At 44.9% G+C, this 20,513-nt stretch overlaps 1 protein-coding gene across 1 annotated transcript in view; it reads right to left on the bottom strand.

Moving 5' to 3' along the window:
- The window catches only part of LOC311115594 (uncharacterized protein), a gene marked incomplete at both ends in the record, with an annotated part of 60,486 nt that overhangs the window by 6,460 nt on the left and 33,513 nt on the right, over positions 1 to 20,513 (bottom strand). The window contains 6 exons of the mRNA XM_084190755.1: positions 1,734 to 1,811; positions 7,906 to 8,031; positions 8,342 to 8,473; positions 9,791 to 9,886; positions 12,855 to 12,978; positions 13,130 to 13,188. Coding sequence (XP_084046881.1) covers positions 1,734 to 1,811; positions 7,906 to 8,031; positions 8,342 to 8,473; positions 9,791 to 9,886; positions 12,855 to 12,978; positions 13,130 to 13,188 — 615 coding nt within the window. The remainder of the gene's footprint in view (positions 1 to 1,733; positions 1,812 to 7,905; positions 8,032 to 8,341; positions 8,474 to 9,790; positions 9,887 to 12,854; positions 12,979 to 13,129; positions 13,189 to 20,513) is intronic.

Genomic DNA, 20,513 nt, shown 5'->3' with positions numbered 1-20,513 from the left:
TGAGTCTTTACCAGCAGCTACACACCTCTGTCTGAGTCTTTACCAGCAGCTACACACCTCTGTCTGAGTCTTTACCAGCAGCTACACACCTCTGTCTGAGTCTTTACCAGCAGCTACAGTAGGTTACACACCTCTGTCTGAGTCTTTACCAGCAGCTACAGTAGGTTACACACCTCTGTCTGAGTCTTTACCAGCAGCTACAGTAGGTTACACACCTCTGTCTGAGTCTTTACCAGCAGCTACAGTAGGTTACACACCTCTGTCTGAGTCTTTACCAGCAGCTACACACCTCTGTCTGAGTCTTTACCAGCAGCTACAGTAGGTTACACACCTCTGTCTGAGTCTTTACCAGCAGCTACAGTAGGTTACACACCTCTGTCTGAGTCTTTACCAGCAGCTACAGTAGGTTACACACCTCTGTCTGAGTCTTTACCAGCAGCTACAGTAGGTTACACACCTCTGTCTGAGTCTTTACCAGCAGCTACAGTAGGTTCCACCTCTGTCTGAGTCTTTACCAGCAGCTACAGTAGGTTACACACCTCTGTCTGAGTCTTTACCAGCAGCTACAGTAGGTTACACACCTCTGTCTGAGTCTTTACCAGCAGCTACAGTAGGTTCCACCTCTGTCTGAGTCTTTACCAGTAGCTACAGTAGGTTCCACCTCTGTCTGAGTCTTTACCAGCAGCTACACACCTCTGTCTGAGTCTTTACCAGCAGCTACACACCTCTGTCTGAGTCTTTACCAGCAGCTACACACCTCTGTCTGAGTCTTTACCAGCAGCTACACACCTGTCTGAGTCTTTACCAGCAGCTACAGTAGGCTACACACCTCTGTCTGAGTCTTTACCAGCAGCTACACACCTCTGTCTGAGTCTTTACCAGCAGCTACAGTAGGTTCCACACCTCTGTCTGAGTCTTTACCAGCAGCTACAGTAGGTTCCACCTCTGTCTGAGTCTTTACCAGCAGCTACAGTAGGTTCCACCTCTGTCTGAGTCTTTACCAGCAGCTACAGTAGGTTACACACCTCTGTCTGAGTCTTTACCAGCAGCTACAGTAGGTTCCACCTCTGTCTGAGTCTTTACCAGCAGCTACAGTAGGTTACACACCTCTGTCTGAGTCTTTACCAGCAGCTACAGTAGGTTCCACCTCTGTCTGAGTCTTTACCAGCAGCTACAGTAGGTTCCACCTCTGTCTGAGTCTTTACCAGCAGCTACAGTAGGTTCCACACCTCTGTCTGAGTTGAGGCTGCTGTGGTGTTCATTATAGACTATTTAATTCCCTTCATCTGACCATCGAGTGTCTTCAACAATCCTGCATGTCAGTTCAGTGCACAGCGTAACAGAGAAAATAACATATTTGACAATACATTTATTTGTAAATATATTTAGTAGAAAATACACGCTTCTGTCTGTATTAGGCTAGGTCATCTCCAACCCCCCCCCTAGAACCTCCTGTCCAACCTGGTCGTAGTTCTAACCCCTAGTCCCTAACCCCTAGTCCCTAACCCCTAACCCCTAGTCCCTAATCCCTAACCCCTAGTCCCTAACCCCTAATCCCTAGTCCCTAACCCCTCCTACCTTGTTCTTGCTGTGGCTGAACAGATCCAGAACCTCCTGTCCAACCTGGTCGTAGTTCTAACCCCTAGTCCCTAACCCCTAGTCCCTAACCCCTAACCCCTAGTCCCTAACCCCTAGTCCCTAACCCCTAACCCCTAGTCCCTAACCCCTCCTACCTTGTTCTTGCTGTGGCTGAACAGATCCAGAACCTCCTGTCCAACCTGGTCGTAGTTCTTATCCAGAAACTTGTGAACCTACAGAGAGATGACAGATGGTCTAAAGCAGGAAGAAACTATACTGTGAAGCCATCTACTGTAGGATCTGCTTTGGTCTGTGTCATTTAATGTGTTGTGTATATGTTGTCTGTCTAGGGAAGCTTTCACTTGTTTTGGTCACTAGAGGGGGGCATGTTGGGAGGAGGTTTCCATGACAGAGGGCTCTATACAGTGTTTTGGTCACTAGAGGGGGGCATGTTGGGAGGTTTCCATGACAGAGGGCTCTATACAGTGTTTTGGTCACTAGAGGGGGGCATGTTGGGAGGTTTCCATGACAGAGGGCTCTATACAGTGTTTTGGTCACTAGAGGGGGGCATGTTGGTAGGAGGTTTCCATGACAGAGGGCTCTATACAGTGTTTTGGTCACTAGAGGGGGGCATGTTGGGAGGAGGTTTCCATGACAGAGGGCTCTATACAGTGTTTTGGTCACTAGAGGGGGGCATGTTGGGAGGAGGTTTCCATGACAGAGGGCTCTATACAGTGTTTTGGTCACTAGAGGGGGGCATGTTGGGAGGAGGTTTCCATGACAGAGGGCTCTATACAGTGTTTTGGTCACTAGAGGGGGGCATGTTGGGAGGTTTCCATGACAGAGGGCTCTATACAGTGTTTTGGTCACTAGAGGGGGGCATGTTGGGAGGAGGTTTCCATGACAGAGGGCTCTATACAGTGTTTTGGTCACTAGAGGGGGGGGCATGTTGGGAGGAGGTTTCCATGACAGAGGGCTCTATACAGTGTTTTGGTCACTAGAGGGGGGCATGTTGGGAGGAGGTTTCCATGACAGAGGGCTCTATACAGTGTTTTGGTCACTAGAGGGGGGCATGTTGGGAGGAGGTTTCCATGACAGAGGGCTCTATACAGTGTTTTGGTCACTAGAGGGGGGCATGTTGGGAGGAGGTTTCCATGACAGAGGGCTCTATACAGTGTTTTGGTCACTAGAGGGGGGCATGTTGGGAGGAGGTTTCCATGACAGAGGGCTCTATACAGTGTTTTGGTCACTAGAGGGGGGCATGTTGGGAGGTTTCCATGACAGAGGGCTCTATACAGTGTTTTGGTCACTAGAGGGGGGCATGTTGGGAGGAGGTTTCCATGACAGAGGGCTCTATACAGTGTTTTGGTCACTAGAGGGGGGCATGTTGGGAGGTTTCCATGACAGAGGGCTCTATACAGTGTTTTGGTCACTAGAGGGGGGCATGTTGGGAGGAGGTTTCCATGACAGAGGGCTCTATACAGTGTTTTGGTCACTAGAGGGGGGCATGTTGGGAGGAGGTTTCCATGACAGAGGGCTCTATACAGTGTTTTGGTCACTAGAGGGGGGCATGTTGGGAGGTTTCCATGACAGAGGGCTCTATACAGTGTTTTGGTCACTAGAGGGGGGCATGTTGGGAGGAGGTTTCCATGACAGAGGGCTCTATACAGTGTTTTGGTCACTAGAGGGGGGCATGTTGGGAGGTTTCCATGACAGAGGGCTCTATACAGTGTTTTGGTCACTAGAGGGGGGCATGTTGGGAGGTTTCCATGACAGAGGGCTCTATACAGTGTTTTGGTCACTAGAGGGGGGGCATGTTGGGAGGAGGTTTCCATGACAGAGGGCTCTATACAGTGTTTTGGTCACTAGAGGGGGGCATGTTGGGAGGAGGTTTCCATGACAGAGGGCTCTATACAGTGTTTTGGTCACTAGAGGGGGGCATGTTGGGAGGTTTCCATGACAGAGGGCTCTATACAGTGTTTTGGTCACTAGAGGGGGGCATGTTGGGAGGTTTCCATGACAGAGGGCTCTATACAGTGTTTTGGTCACTAGAGGGGGGCATGTTGGGAGGTTTCCATGACAGAGGGCTCTATACAGTGTTTTGGTCACTAGAGGGGGGCATGTTGGGAGGAGGTTTCCATGACAGAGGGCTCTATACAGTGTTTTGGTCACTAGAGGGGGGCATGTTGGGAGGTTTCCATGACAGAGGGCTCTATACAGTGTTTTGGTCACTAGAGGGGGGCATGTTGGGAGGAGGTTTCCATGACAGAGGGCTCTATACAGTGTTTTGGTCACTAGAGGGGGGCATGTTGGGAGGAGGTTTCCATGACAGAGGGCTCTATACAGTGTTTTGGTCACTAGAGGGGGGCATGTTGGGAGGTTTCCATGACAGAGGGCTCTATACAGTGTTTTGGTCACTAGAGGGGGGCATGTTGGGAGGAGGTTTCCATGACAGAGGGCTCTATACAGTGTTTTGGTCACTAGAGGGGGGCATGTTGGGAGGTTTCCATGACAGAGGGCTCTATACAGTGTTTTGGTCACTAGAGGGGGGCATGTTGGGAGGAGGTTTCCATGACAGAGGGCTCTATACAGTGTTTTGGTCACTAGAGGGGGGCATGTTGGGAGGTTTCCATGACAGAGGGCTCTATACAGTGTTTTGGTCACTAGATGGGGGCATGTTGGGAGGAGGTTTCCATGACAGAGGGCTCTATACAGTGTTTTGGTCACTAGAGGGGGGGCATGTTGGGAGGTTTCCATGACAGAGGGCTCTATACAGTGTTTTGGTCACTAGAGGGGGGCATGTTGGGAGGTTTCCATGACAGAGGGCTCTACACAGTGTTTTGGTCACTAGAGGGGGGCATGTTGGGAGGAGGTTTCCATGACAGAGGGCTCTATACAGTGTTTTGGTCACTAGAGGGGGGCATGTTGGGAGGAGGTTTCCATGACAGAGGGCTCTATACGGTGTTTTGGTCACTAGAGGGGGGCATGTTGGGAGGTTTCCATGACAGAGGGCTCTATACGGTGTTTTGGTCACTAGAGGGGGGCATGTTGGGAGGAGGTTTCCATGACAGAGGGCTCTATACAGTGTTTTGGTCACTAGAGGGGGGCATGTTGGGAGGTTTCCATGACAGAGGGCTCTATACAGTGTTTTGGTCACTAGAGGGGGGCATGTTGGGAGGTTTCCATGACAGAGGGCTCTATACAGTGTTTTGGTCACTAGAGGGGGGCATGTTGGGAGGTTTCCATGACAGAGGGCTCTATACAGTGTTTTGGTCACTAGAGGGGGGCATGTTGGGAGGAGGTTTCCATGACAGAGGGCTCTATACAGTGTTTTGGTCACTAGAGGGGGGCATGTTGGGAGGTTTCCATGACAGAGGGCTCTATACGGTGTTTTGGTCACTAGAGGGGGGCATGTTGGTAGGAGGTTTCCATGACAGAGGGCTCTATACAGTGTTTTGGTCACTAGAGGGGGGCATGTTGGGAGGTTTCCATGACAGAGGGCTCTATACAGTGTTTTGGTCACTAGAGGGGGGCATGTTGGGAGGAGGTTTCCATGACAGAGGGCTCTATACAGTGTTTTGGTCACTAGAGGGGGGCATGTTGGGAGGAGGTTTCCATGACAGAGGGCTCTATACAGTGTTTTGGTCACTAGAGGGGGGCATGTTGGGAGGAGGTTTCCATGACAGAGGGCTCTATACAGTGTTTTGGTCACTAGAGGGGGCATGTTGGTAGGAGGTTTCCATGACAGAGGGCTCTATACAGTGTTTTGGTCACTAGAGGGGGGCATGTTGGGAGGAGGTTTCCATGACAGAGGGCTCTATACAGTGTTTTGGTCACTAGAGGGGGGCATGTTGGGAGGAGGTTTCCATGACAGAGGGCTCTATACAGTGTTTTGGTCACTAGAGGGGGGCATGTTGGGAGGAGGTTTCCATGACAGAGGGCTCTATACAGTGTTTTGGTCACTAGAGGGGGCATGTTGGGAGGTTTCCATGACAGAGGGCTCTATACAGTGTTTTGGTCACTAGAGGGGGGCATGTTGGGAGGAGGTTTCCATGACAGAGGGCTCTATACAGTGTTTTGGTCACTAGAGGGGGGCATGTTGGGAGGAGGTTTCCATGACAGAGGGCTCTATACAGTGTTTTGGTCACTAGAGGGGGGCATGTTGGTAGGAGGTTTCCATGACAGAGGGCTCTATACAGTGTTTTGGTCACTAGAGGGGGGCATGTTGGGAGGTTTCCATGACAGAGGGCTCTACACAGTGTTTTGGTCACTAGAGGGGGGCATGTTGGGAGGTTTCCATGACAGAGGGCTCTATACAGTGTTTTGGTCACTAGAGGGGGGCATGTTGGTAGGAGGTTTCCATGACAGAGGGCTCTATACAGTGTTTTGGTCACTAGAGGGGGGCATGTTGGGAGGTTTCCATGACAGAGGGCTCTACACAGTGTTTTGGTCACTAGAGGGGGGCATGTTGGGAGGTTTCCATGACAGAGGGCTCTATACAGTGTTTTGGTCACTAGAGGGGGGCATGTTGGGAGGTTTCCATGACAGAGGGCTCTATACAGTGTTTTGGTCACTAGAGGGGGGCATGTTGGGAGGTTTCCATGACAGAGGGCTCTACACAGTGTTTTGGTCACTAGAGGGGGGCATGTTGGGAGGAGGTTTCCATGACAGAGGGCTCTATACAGTGTTTTGGTCACTAGAGGGGGGCATGTTGGGAGGTTTCCATGACAGAGGGCTCTATACAGTGTTTTGGTCACTAGAGGGGGGCATGTTGGGAGGTTTCCATGACAGAGGGCTCTATACAGTGTTTTGGTCACTAGAGGGGGGCATGTTGGGAGGAGGTTTCCATGACAGAGGGCTCTATACAGTGTTTTGGTCACTAGAGGGGGCATGTTGGGAGGAGGTTTCCATGACAGAGGGCTCTATACAGTGTTTGGTCACTAGAGGGGGGCATGTTGGGAGGTTTCCATGACAGAGGGCTCTATACAGTGTTTTGGTCACTAGAGGGGGGCATGTTGGGAGGAGGTTTCCATGACAGAGGGCTCTATACAGTGTTTTGGTCACTAGAGGGGGGCATGTTGGGAGGTTTCCATGACAGAGGGCTCTATACAGTGTTTTGGTCACTAGAGGGGGGCATGTTGGGAGGTTTCCATGACAGAGGGCTCTACACAGTGTTTTGGTCACTAGAGGGGGGCATGTTGGTAGGAGGTTTCCATGACAGAGGGCTCTATACAGTGTTTTGGTCACTAGAGGGGGGCATGTTGGGAGGAGGTTTCCATGACAGAGGGCTCTATACAGTGTTTTGGTCACTAGAGGGGGGCATGTTGGGAGGTTTCCATGACAGAGGGCTCTATACAGTGTTTTGGTCACTAGAGGGGGCATGTTGGGAGGTTTCCATGACAGAGGGCTCTATACAGTGTTTTGGTCACTAGAGGGGGGCATGTTGGTAGGAGGTTTCCATGACAGAGGGCTCTATACAGTGTTTTGGTCACTAGAGGGGGGCATGTTGGTAGGAGGTTTCCATGACAGAGGGCTCTATACAGTGTTTTGGTCACTAGAGGGGGGCATGTTGGGAGGAGGTTTCCATGACAGAGGGCTCTATACAGTGTTTTGGTCACTAGAGGGGGGCATGTTGGGAGGAGGTTTCCATGACAGAGGGCTCTATACAGTGTTTTGGTCACTAGAGGGGGGCATGTTGGTAGGAGGTTTCCATGACAGAGGGCTCTATACAGTGTTTTGGTCACTAGAGGGGGGCATGTTGGTAGGAGGTTTCCATGACAGAGGGCTCTATACAGTGTTTTGGTCACTAGAGGGGGGCATGTTGGGAGGTTTCCATGACAGAGGGCTCTATACAGTGTGTTTGGTCATGGTCTCATGTACATTCAGCAGGCAGCCCAGGTGAGAGGAGAGAGCAGACGCTTCTCTCCGGTTCCCACTGGAACACGCTTATAGATTATTACACCTCTGCACCTTTTATATTGGAACTATGTACATTTACATTAACATGTGAGTCATTTAGCAGACGCTCTTATCCAGAGAGACTTCCAGTCAGTGCATTCATCTGAAGATAGCTAGGTGGGACAACCACTTATCACAGACATAGAAAGTACATTTTCCCTCAATAAATCAGCTATCAGCAGAGTCAGTGCTAGTAAGGAGGAAAACTGAAGTGTTCGTTCACGAAAGGCTTTTCATTTTTTGCATTTTAAAATATTCACAATAAATGGGAACATCATCCAACCAAAGAGCTACGTTTGGAAAGCTGATTCTGGACTCGTCCTGTGCCAGTGGCGTCTCATTGGGATTCAGAACTGTAGGTGTGTTCACCTGGTAGGTGACCGGGCCAGCGAAGTGTTTGATGGTGAATTCTGGGAGGGGCATCTTTGGCTTCAGGTAGATCTGGTTGTTACCATGGTGATAATGACACTTCTGGAGGAAGGTGTGGTCTGTCGCCTTGGAACAGAGGAACAGAGCATCAACCAATGACTGAGCAGAGTCAAGTGTGTGTTTATGTCAGTGTGTGTGTGTGTGCGTCTGTGTGTGTGTGTGGTGTGTGTGTGTGTGTGCGTGCGTGCGTCTGTGTGTGTGTGCGTGTGTGTCTGTGTGCGTGTGTGTGTGTGCGTGTGTGTGTGTGTGTGCGTGCGTGCGTCTGTGTGTGTGTATGTGTGTGTCTGTGTGCGTGTGTGCGTGCGTGTGTGCGTGTGTGTGCGTGCGTGCGTGCGTGCATGCGTGTGTGTGTGTGTGTGTGTGTGTGTGCGTGTACCTGGGGGAAGCAGCTCTGGTCGTCCAGGATCCTCAGTATACCGTGGGGCTTAGAGGAGATGAGGTCGATGCAGGCCTGGTTGTCGCTGAACAGGATGTCCTGCCACGGGATCTGTTCCCTGCTGTACTCCTCCTGACAGACACATGACATACAGGCTTCATAACGCATTATAAGCCTTTAGAACAGGACATTCTGCCAGGGGATGTGCTCCCTGCTGCCCTCCTCCTATAACCCTGCCTCTTCAATGAGCATCTTATATAAGACATGTCAGTCAGTCTTATTCCCCCACTAAAGAAAAAAGCTCTGACTGCTGACAGCTGCTTTATTGAGGGAAAATGTACTTTCTATGCCTGTGATAAGTGGTTGTCCCACCTAGCTATCTTCAGATGAACGCACTAACTGGAAGTCTCTCTGGATAAGAGCGTCTGCTAAATGACTCACTAACTGGAAGTCTCTCTGGATAAGAGCGTCTGCTAAATGACTCACTAACTGGAAGTCTCTCTGGATAAGAGCGTCTGCTAAATGACTCACTACCTGGAAGTATCTCTGGATAAGAGCGTCTGCTAAATGACTCACTAACTGGAAGTCTCTCTGGATAAGAGCGTCTGCTAAATGACTCACTAACTGGAAGTCTCTCTGGATAAGAGCGTCTGCTAAATGACTCACTAACTGGAAGTCTCTCTGGATAAGAGTGTCTGCTAAATGACTCACTAACTGGAAGTCTCTCTGGATAAGAGCGTCTGCTAAATGACTCACTAACTGTAAGTCTCTCTGGATAAGAGCGTCTGCTAAATGACTCACTAACTGGAAGTCTCTCTGGATAAGAGCGTCTGCTAAATGACTCACTAACTGGAAGTCTCTCTGGATAAGAGCGTCTGCTAAATGACTCACTAACTGGAAGTCTCTCTGGATAAGAGCGTCTGCTAAATGACTCACTAACTGGAAGTCTCTCTGGATAAGAGCGTCTGCTAAATGACTCACTAACTGGAAGTCTCTCTGGATAAGAGCGTCTGCTAAATGACTCACTAACTGGAAGTGGCTCTGGATAAGAGCGTCTGCTAAATGACTCACTAACTGGAAGTCTCTCTGGATAAGAGCGTCTGCTAAATGACTCACTAACTGGAAGTCTCTCTGGATAAGAGCGTCTGCTAAATGACTCACTAACTGGAAGTCTCTCTGGATAAGAGCGTCTGCTAAATGACTCACTAACTGGAAGTCTCTCTGGATAAGAGCGTCTGCTAAATGACTAACATGTTAATGTAAAATAACACACCACATTCAGGCTTCATAAGGCTTCATACCCATAATAACACTTATAATAGGACATCCTGCCAGAGGATCTGCTCCCTGCTGTACTTCTCCTGACAGGCAGATGACATATAGGCTTCATACAGGCTTCATAACGCATAATAACACTTTATAACGGGACTTCCCTCTGCTGTCCCTCACCTGTTCCTCTCTGAAGACGATCCTATTGAAGAAGAACTGCAGGTACTCATTAGCATAGTTAATACAGAGCTGCTCAAAGCTGTTGAAGGACAGGTCCTGATGGAGACACAAACATAGATACTGTGTTAGCTAATGGAAACGCTTGAGTTAATGAGGGATACAACGTATATTGAAAGCATGGTGCTTCCACACGGCTGAGTTAATTAAGCAATTTGCATGGTTAAGGTCATGTGAAAAATGCTGGGCAGGCCATTATTTTGGTTACCATGGCTGTGCCCCCGATAGGATGACAACGCCCCCATCCACAGGGCAGGAGTGGTCCCTGAATGGTTTGACGACCATGAAAACGATGTAAACCATATGCCACGGCCGTCTCAGTCACCAGACCTCAACCCAATTCAACACTTACGGGAGATTCTGGAGCGGTGTTTTCCACCACCATCAATAAAACACCAAATGATGGAATTCCTCGTGGAAGAACGGCGGTCGCATCCCTCCAATAGAGCTCCAGACTCTTGTAGAATCTATTCCAAGGTGCATTGAAGCTGTTCTGGCTGCTGGTGGCCCAATGCCCTGTTAAAGACACTTTTACGTTGGATGTTTCCTTTATTTTGGCAGTTACCTGTACATCCACCGTGATACGTTGGCTGTTTCCTTTATTTTGGCAGTTACCTGTACATCCACCATGATCCGTTGGATGTTTCCTTTATTTTGGCAGTTACCTGTACATCCACCATGATACGTTGGATGTTTCCTTTATTTTGGCAGTTACCTGTACATCCACCATGATCAGTTGGATGTTTCCTTTATTTTGGCAGTTACCTGTACATCCACCATGATACGTTGGATGTTTCCTTTATTTTGGCAGTTACCTATACATCCACCATGATACGTTGGATGTTTCCTTTATTTTGGCAGTTACCTGTACATCCACCATGATCCGTTGGATGTTTCCTTTATTTTGGCAGTTACCTGTACATCCACCATGATACGTTGGATGTTTCCTTTATTTTGGCAGTTACCTGTACATCCACCATGATACGTTGGATGTTTCCTTTATTTTGGCAGTTACCTGTACATCCACCATGATACGTTGGATGTTTCCTTTATTTTGGCAGTTACCTGTACATCCACCATGATACGTTGGATGTTTCCTTTATTTTGGCAGTTACCTGTACATCCACCATGATACGTTGGCTGTTTCCTTTATTTTGGCAGTTACCTGTACATCCACCATGATCCGTTGGATGTTTCCTTTATTTTGGCAGTTACCTGTACATCCACCATGATCCGTTGGATGTTTCCTTTATTTTGGCAGTTACCTGTACATCCACCATGATACGTTGGATGTTTCCTTTATTTTGGCAGTTACCTGTACATCCACCATGATCAGTTGGATGTTTCCTTTATTTTGGCAGTTACCTGTACATCCACCATGATACGTTGGATGTTTCCTTTATTTTGGCAGTTACCTGTACATCCACCATGATCCGTTGGATGTTTCCTTTATTTTGGCAGTTACCTGTACATCCACCATGATACGTTGGATGTTTCCTTTATTTTGGCAGTTACCTGTACATCCACCATGATACGTTGGATGTTTCCTTTATTTTGGCAGTTACCTGTACATCCACCATGATACGTTGGATGTTTCCTTTATTTTGGCAGTTACCTGTACATCCACCATGATACGTTGGATGTTTCCTTTATTTTGGCAGTTACCTGTACATCCACCATGATCCGTTGGATGTTTCCTTTATTTTGGCAGTTACCTGTACATCCACCATGATACGTTGGATGTTTCCTTTATTTTGGCAGTTACCTGTACATCCACCATGATACGTTGGATGTTTCCTTTATTTTGGCAGTTACCTGTACATCCACCATGATACGTTGGATGTTTCCTTTATTTTGGCAGTTACCTGTACATCCACCATGATCCGTTGGATGTTTCCTTTATTTTGGCAGTTACCTGTACATCCACCATGATACGTTGGATGTTTCCTGTATTTTGGCAGTTACCTGTACATCCACCATGATCCGTTGGATGTTTCCTTTATTTTGGCAGTTACCTGTACATCCACCATGATCCGTTGGATGTTTCCTTTATTTTGGCAGTTACAATGATACATATATACAGGTGCTGTTAGAGATACAGAGTCCTCACAGACACAAGGAGATGCAAATTACCCAATTAGATACATCCAGTACCCTGGCGACATATCATAGCCTTAGACACTGAGTGGACAAAATATTAGGAACACCTGCTCTTTCCATGACATAGACTGAACAGGTGAATCCAGGTGAAAGCTACGATCCCTAATTGATGTCACTTGTTAAATCCACTTCAATCAGTGTAGATGAAAGGGGAGGAGACGGGTTAAATAAGTATTTTTCAGCCATGAAACAATTGAGACATGGATTGTGTGTGTGTGCCATTCAGAGTGTGAATGGGCAAGACAAAATATTTAAGTGCCTTTGAAGGGGTTATGGTAGTAGGTGCCAGGTGCACCTGTTTGTGTCAAGAACTGCAACGCTGCCGGGTTTTTCACACTCAACAGTTTCCCGTGTGTATCAAGAATGGTCCACCACCCAAAGGACATCCAGCCAAGGAGGGAGAGAGAGATGGAGGGACAGACAGAGGGAGAGAGATGGAGGGACAGACGGAGGGAGAGAGAGATGGAGGGAGAGAGAGAGGGAGGGAGAGAGAGATGGAGGTAGAGAGAGAGGGAGGGAGGGAGAGAGATGGAGGGACAGACGGAGGGAGAGAGAGATGGAGAGACAGAGGGAGGGAGAGAGAGATGGAGGGACAGAGGGAGGGAGAGAGAGATGGAGGGACAGAGGGAGGGAGAGAGAGATGGAGTGACAGACGGAGGGAGAGAGAGATGGAGGGACAGAGAGATGGAGGGACAGAGGGAGGGACAGAGAGATGGAGGGACAGACGGAGGGAGAGAGAGAGATGGAGAGACAGACGGAGGGAGAGAGAGATGGAGGGAGAGACGGAGGGAGAGAGAGATGGAGGGAGAGACGGAGGAAGAGAGAGATGGAGGGACAGATAAAGTACCTCAAAGCCATATATATCCAGTATAGATATTGACAGAGCGTGGTGTCGAGGGTAGACCTGTCCATTAATCCTCTCAGTCAGCCAGCGGAACAACAGAGAGTACAGGATTTTGGCAACAGCATCTCTGGAGCAGGACAGACAGACACAGAGACAGACATTCAGATGGATTTATCCCCCCCAAGGGACAACTGCTGCTAGGCTTAAAAAAGTGGCATGTCAACAGCATGCCGAAGAGTGCATGCTGGGAGTTCCAGTGAATTAGCTGTGGTTCTCACCTGGCGTCTACAGCACTCTCTACAGTCAGAGGGGTGTAGATCTTCTCCCTCATGGTCTCCTGAAGAGAGACATCAGTTAGTTACCAACAGAACACACAGGTCTGATTGGTGGAACACAACTCCATCACAACCAATCCAAAATAAAGTCATACTCTTCTCTATATTTGCGGTGTCAAATGTTTTCCAACCCTCTTGAAACTTCCTCTCTCTCCTCAAAGGGTCTATCATGTAATAAAGTCTCTCTCTCTCTCTCTCAATTTCAATTCAATTCAATTTCAATTTAAGGGCTTTATTGGCATGGGAAACATATGTTAACGTTGCCAAAGCAAGTGAAGTAGATAATAAACAAAAGTGAAATAAACAATAAATATTAACAGTAAACATTACACTCAGAAGTTCCAAAAGAATAAAGACATTTCAAAAGTCATATTATGTCTATATACAGTGTTGTAATGATGTGCAAATAGTTAAAGTACAAATGGGAAAATAAATAAACATAAATATGGGTTGTATTTCCAATGGTGTTTGTTCTTCACTGGTTGCCCTTTTCTTGTGGCAACAGGTCACAAATTTTGCAGCTGTGATGGCACACTGTGGTATTTCACCCAATAGATAAGGGAGTTTATCAACATTTTATTGGTTTTCAAATTTTTTGGGGTCTGTGTAATCTGAGGGAAATATGTGTCTCTAATATGGTCATACATTTGGCAGGAGGTCAGGAATTGCAGCTCAGTTTCCACCTCATTTTGTGGGCAGTGTGCACATAGCCTGTCTTCTCTTGAGAGCCAGGTCTGCCTACCTCGGCCTTTCTCAATAGCAAGGCTATGCTCACTGAGTCTGTACATAGTCAAAGCTTTCCTTAAGTTTGGGTCAGTCACAGTGGTCAGGTATTCTGCCACTGTGTACTCTCTGTTTAGAGCCAAATAGCATTCTAGTTTGCTCTGTTGTTTTGTTAATTCTTTCCAATGTGTCAAGTAATTCTCTTTTTGTTTTCTCGTGATTTGGTTGGGTCTAGTTGTGTTGCTGTCCTGGGCTCTGTGGGTCTGTTTGTGTTTGTGAACAGAGCCCCAGGACCAGCTTACTTAGGGGACTCTTCTCCAAGTTCATCTCTTTGTAGGTGATGGCTTTGTTATGGAAGGTTTGGGAATCGCTTCCTTTTAAGTGGTTATAGAATTTAACGGCTCTTTTCTGGATTTTGATAATTAGCGGGTATCGGCCTAATTCTGCTCTGCATGCATTATTTGGTGTTTTACGTTGTACACTGAGGATATTTTTGCAGAATTCTGCATGCAGAGTCTCAATTTGGTGTTTGTCCCATTTTGTGAATTCTTGGTTGGTGAGCGGACCCCAGACCTCAGAACCATAAAGGGCAATGGGTTCTATAACTGATTCAAGTATTTTTAGCCAGCTCCTAATTGGTATGTCGAATTTGATGCTCCTTTTGATGGCATAGAAGGCCCTTCTTGCCTTGTCTCTCAGATCGTTCACAGCTTTGTGGAAGTTACCTGTGGTGCTGATGTTTAGGCCGAGGTATGTATAGTTTTTTGTGTGCTCTAGGGCAACGGTGTCTAGATGGAATTTGTATTTGTGGTCCTGGCAACTGGACCTTTTTTGGAACACCATTATTTTTGTCTTACTGAGATCTACTGTCAGGGCCCAGGTCTGACAGAATCTGTGCAGAAGATCTAGGTGCTGCTGTAGGCCCTCCTTGGTTGGGGACAGAAGCACCAGATCATCAGCAAACAGAAGACATTTGACTTCAGATTCTAGTAGGGTGAGGCCGGGTGCTGCAGACTGTTCTAGTGCCCTCGCCAATTCGTTGATATATATGTTGAAGAGGGTGGGGCTTAAACTGCATCCCTGTCTCACCCCACGGCCCTATGGAAAGAAATGTGTGTGTTTTTTGCCAATTTCAACAGCACACTTGTTGTTTGTGTACATGGGTTTTATAATGTCGTATGTTTTTCCCCCAACCCCACTTTCCATCAATTTGAAAAGCAGACCCTCATGCCAAATTGAGTCAAAAGCTTTTTTGAAATCAACAAAGCATGAGAAGACTTTGCCTTTGTTTTGGTTTGTTTGTTTGTCAATTAGGATGTGCAGGGTGAATACGTGGTCTCTCTCTCTCTCCCTCCCTCTCTCCCTCTCCCTATCCATCCCTCTCTCCCTCTCCCCCTCTCAGTCTCTCTCCCTCCCAGTAATTGACCACAGTGTGTATATACCAGGGCAGTCTACTACGTTATGTGATGTCAGAGCATGTAATGTAAACACACACCAACAGCTACGTTACTTGGCATGCTGCTCATCCAGCTCCAGCTAGCTAGAGATGATAGAGATGCTATGTTCTAAAGGTGACTTTGTGTGATAGAGTAGAGATGATAGAGTAGAGATGATAGAGACTACAGATGATAGAGTAGAGATGATAGAGACTACAGATGATAGAGTACAGATGATAGAGACTACAGATGATAGAGTAGAGATGATAGACTACAGATGATAGAGACTACAGATGATAGAGTAGAGATGATAGAGACTACAGATGATAGAGTACAGATGATAGAGACTACAGATGATAGAGTAGAGATGATAGACTACAGATGATAGAGTAGAGATGATAGAGACTACAGATGATAGAGACTACAGATGATAGAGTAGAGATGATAGAGACTACAGATGATAGAGACTACAGATGATAGAGTAGAGATGATAGAGTAGAGATGATAGAGACTAAAGATGATAGAGTAGAGATGATAGAGACTACAGATGATAGAGTAGAGATGATAGAGACTACAGATGATAGAGTAGAGATGATAGAGTAGAGATGATAGAGACTACAGATGATAGAGTAGAGATGATAGAGACTACAGATGATAGAGTACAGATGATAGAGACTACAGATGATAGAGTAGAGATGATAGACTACAGATGATAGAGACTACAGATGATAGAGTAGAGATGATAGAGACTACAGATGATAGAGTACAGATGATAGAGACTACAGATGATAGAGTAGAGATGATAGACTACAGATGATAGAGTAGAGATGATAGAGACTACAGATGATAGAGACTACAGATGATAGAGTAGAGATGATAGAGACTACAGATGATAGAGACTACAGATGATAGAGTAGAGATGATAGAGTAGAGATGATAGAGACTAAAGATGATAGAGTAGAGATGATAGAGACTACAGATGATAGAGTAGAGATGATAGAGACTACAGATGATAGAGTAGAGATGATAGAGTAGAGATGATAGAGACTACAGATGATAGAGTAGAGATGATAGAGTAGAGATGATAAGAGTAGAGATGATAAAGTAGAGATGATAGAGACTACAGATGATAGAGACTACAGATGATAGAGTAGAGATGATAGAGACTACAGATGATAGAGACTACAGATGATAGAGTAGAGATGATAGAGTAGAGATGATAGAGACTAAAGATGATAGAGTAGAGATGATAGAGACTACAGATGATAGAGTAGAGATGATAGAGACTACAGATGATAGAGTAGAGATGATAGAGTAGAGATGATAGAGACTACAGATGATAGAGTAGAGATGATAGAGTAGAGATGATAAGAGTAGAGATGATAAAGTAGAGATGATAGAGACTACAGATGATAGAGACTACAGATGATAGAGTAGAGATGATAGAGACTACAGATGATAGAGACTACAGATGATAGAGACTACAGATGATAGAGTAGAGATGATAGAGTAAAGATGATAAGAGTAGAGATGATAGAGGCTACAGATGATAGAGTAGAGATGATAAGAGTAGAGATGATAGAGGCTACAGATGATAGAGTAGAGATGATAAGAGTAGAGATGATAGACTACAGATGATAGAGTAGAGATGATAGAGACTACAGATGATAGAGTAGAGATGATAGAGACTACAGATGATAGAGTACAGATGATAGAGACTACAGATGATAGAGTAGAGATGATAGACTACAGATGATAGAGTAGAGATGATAGAGACTACAGATGATAGAGACTACAGATGATAGAGTAGAGATGATAGAGACTACAGATGATAGAGACTACAGATGATAGAGTAGAGATGATAGAGTAGAGATGATAGAGACTAAAGATGATAGAGTAGAGATGATAGAGACTACAGATGATAGAGTAGAGATGATAGAGACTACAGATGATAGAGTAGAGATGATAGAGTAGAGATGATAGAGACTACAGATGATAGAGTAGAGATGATAGAGTAGAGATGATAAGAGTAGAGATGATAAAGTAGAGATGATAGAGACTACAGATGATAGAGACTACAGATGATAGAGTAGAGATGATAGAGACTACAGATGATAGAGACTACAGATGATAGAGACTACAGATGATAGAGACTACAGATGATAGAGTACAGATGATAGAGACTACAGATGATAGAGTAGAGATGATAGAGACTACAGATGATAGAGTACAGATGATAGAGACTACAGATGATAGAGTAGAGATGATAGACTACAGATGATAGAGTAGAGATGATAGAGACTACAGATGATAGAGACTACAGATGATAGAGACTACAGATGATAGAGACTACAGATGATAGAGTAGAGATGATAGAGTAGAGATGATAGAGACTAAAGATGATAGAGTAGAGATGATAGAGACTACAGATGATAGAGTAGAGATGATAGAGACTACAGATGATAGAGTAGAGATGATAGAGTAGAGATGATAGAGACTACAGATGATAGAGTAGAGATGATAGAGACTACAGATGATAGAGTACAGATGATAGAGACTACAGATGATAGAGTAGAGATGATAGACTACAGATGATAGAGTAGAGATGATAGAGACTACAGATGATAGAGACTACAGATGATAGAGTAGAGATGATAGAGACTACAGATGATAGAGACTACAGATGATAGAGTAGAGATGATAGAGACTAAAGATGATAGAGTAGAGATGATAGAGACTACAGATGATAGAGTAGAGATGATAGAGACTACAGATGATAGAGTAGAGATGATAGAGTAGAGATGATAGAGACTACAGATGATAGAGTAGAGATGATAGAGTAGAGATGATAAGAGTAGAGATGATAAAGTAGAGATGATAGAGACTACAGATGATAGAGACTACAGATGATAGAGTAGAGATGATAGAGACTACAGATGATAGAGACTACAGATGATAGAGACTACAGATGATAGAGACTACAGATGATAGAGTACAGATGATAGAGACTACAGATGATAGAGTAGAGATGATAGAGACTACAGATGATAGAGTACAGATGATAGAGACTACAGATGATAGAGTAGAGATGATAGACTACAGATGATAGAGTAGAGATGATAGAGACTACAGATGATAGAGACTACAGATGATAGAGTAGAGATGATAGAGACTACAGATGATAGAGACTACAGATGATAGAGTAGAGATGATAGAGTAGAGATGATAGAGACTAAAGATGATAGAGTAGAGATGATAGAGACTACAGATGATAGAGTAGAGATGATAGAGACTACAGATGATAGAGTAGAGATGATAGAGTAGAGATGATAGAGACTACAGATGATAGAGTAGAGATGATAGAGTAGAGATGATAAGAGTAGAGATGATAAAGTAGAGATGATAGAGACTACAGATGATAGAGACTACAGATGATAGAGTAGAGATGATAGAGACTACAGATGATAGAGACTACAGATGATAGAGACTACAGATGATAGAGTAGAGATGATAGAGTAAAGATGATAAGAGTAGAGATGATAGAGGCTACAGATGATAGAGTAGAGATGATAAGAGTAGAGATGATAGAGGCTACAGATGATAGAGTAGAGATGATAAGAGTAGAGATGATAGACTACAGATGATAGAGTAGAGATGATAGAGACTACAGATGATAGAGTAGAGATGATAGACTACAGATGATAGAGACTACAGATGATAGAGTAGAGATGATAGAGACTACAGATGATAGAGTAGAGATGATAGAGTAGAGATGATAGAGACTACAGATGATAGAGTAGAGATGATAGAGTAGAGATGATAGAGACTACAGATGATAGAGTAGAGATGATAGAGACTACAGATGATAGAGTAGAGATGATAGACTACAGATGATAGAGTAGAGATGATAGAGTAGAGATGATAAGAGTAGAGATGATAAAGTAGAGATGATAGAGACTACAGATGATAGAGACTACAGATGATAGAGTAGAGATGATAGAGACTACAGATGATAGAGACTACAGATGATAGAGTAGAGATGATAGAGTAAAGATGATAAGAGTAGAGATGATAGAGGCTACAGATGATAGAGTAGAGATGATAAGAGTAGAGATGATAGAGGCTACAGATGATAGAGTAGAGATGATAAGAGTAGAGATGATAGACTACAGATGATAGAGTAGAGATGATAGAGACTACAGATGATAGAGTAGAGATGATAGACTACAGATGATAGAGACTACAGATGATAGAGTAGAGATGATAGAGACTACAGATGATAGAGTAGAGATGATAGAGTAGAGATGATAGAGACTACAGATGATAGAGTAGAGATGATAGAGACTACAGATGATAGAGTAGAGATGATAGACTACAGATGATAGAGTAGAGATGATAGAGTAGAGATGATAAGAGTAGAGATGATAAAGTAGAGATGATAGAGACTACAGATGATAGAGACTACAGATGATAGAGTAGAGATGATAGAGACTACAGATGATAGAGACTACAGATGATAGAGACTACAGATGATAGAGTAGAGATGATAGAGTAAAGATGATAAGAGTAGAGATGATAGAGGCTACAGATGATAGAGTAGAGATGATAAGAGTAGAGATGATAGAGGCTACAGATGATAGAGTAGAGATGATAAGAGTAGAGATGATAGAGTATAGATGATAGAGGCTACATATGATAGAGTAGAGATGATAGAGTACAGATGATAGAGACTACAGATGATAGAGTAGAGATGATAGAGACTACAGATGATAGAGACTACAGATGATAGAGTAGAGATGATAGAGACTACAGATGATAGAGTAGAGATGATAGACTACAGATGATAGAGTAGAGATGATAGAGACTACAGATGATAGAGTAGAGATGATAGACTACAGATGATAGAGACTACAGATGATAGAGTAGAGATGATAGAGACTACAGATGATAGAGTAGAGATGATAGAGTAGAGATGATAGAGACTACAGATGATAGAGTAGAGATGATAGAGACTACAGATGATAGAGTAGAGATGATAGAGTAGAGATGATAGAGACTACAGATGATAGAGTAGAGATGATAGAGACTACAGATGATAGAGTAGAGATGATAGAGGTAAATTATAGAGTACTAGATGCTGTATTCAGGGAGTAGAGATGCTATATCCT

The sequence above is a fragment of the Coregonus lavaretus genome (assembly GCF_964263955.1).
Source record: "Coregonus lavaretus genome assembly, contig: HAP1_SCAFFOLD_145, whole genome shotgun sequence".
In the NCBI taxonomy this organism is placed as follows: domain Eukaryota; kingdom Metazoa; phylum Chordata; class Actinopteri; order Salmoniformes; family Salmonidae; genus Coregonus; species Coregonus lavaretus.
Note: the sequence above shows the minus strand (reverse complement) of the source record. Positions and strands in the feature narration are given on the sequence as shown.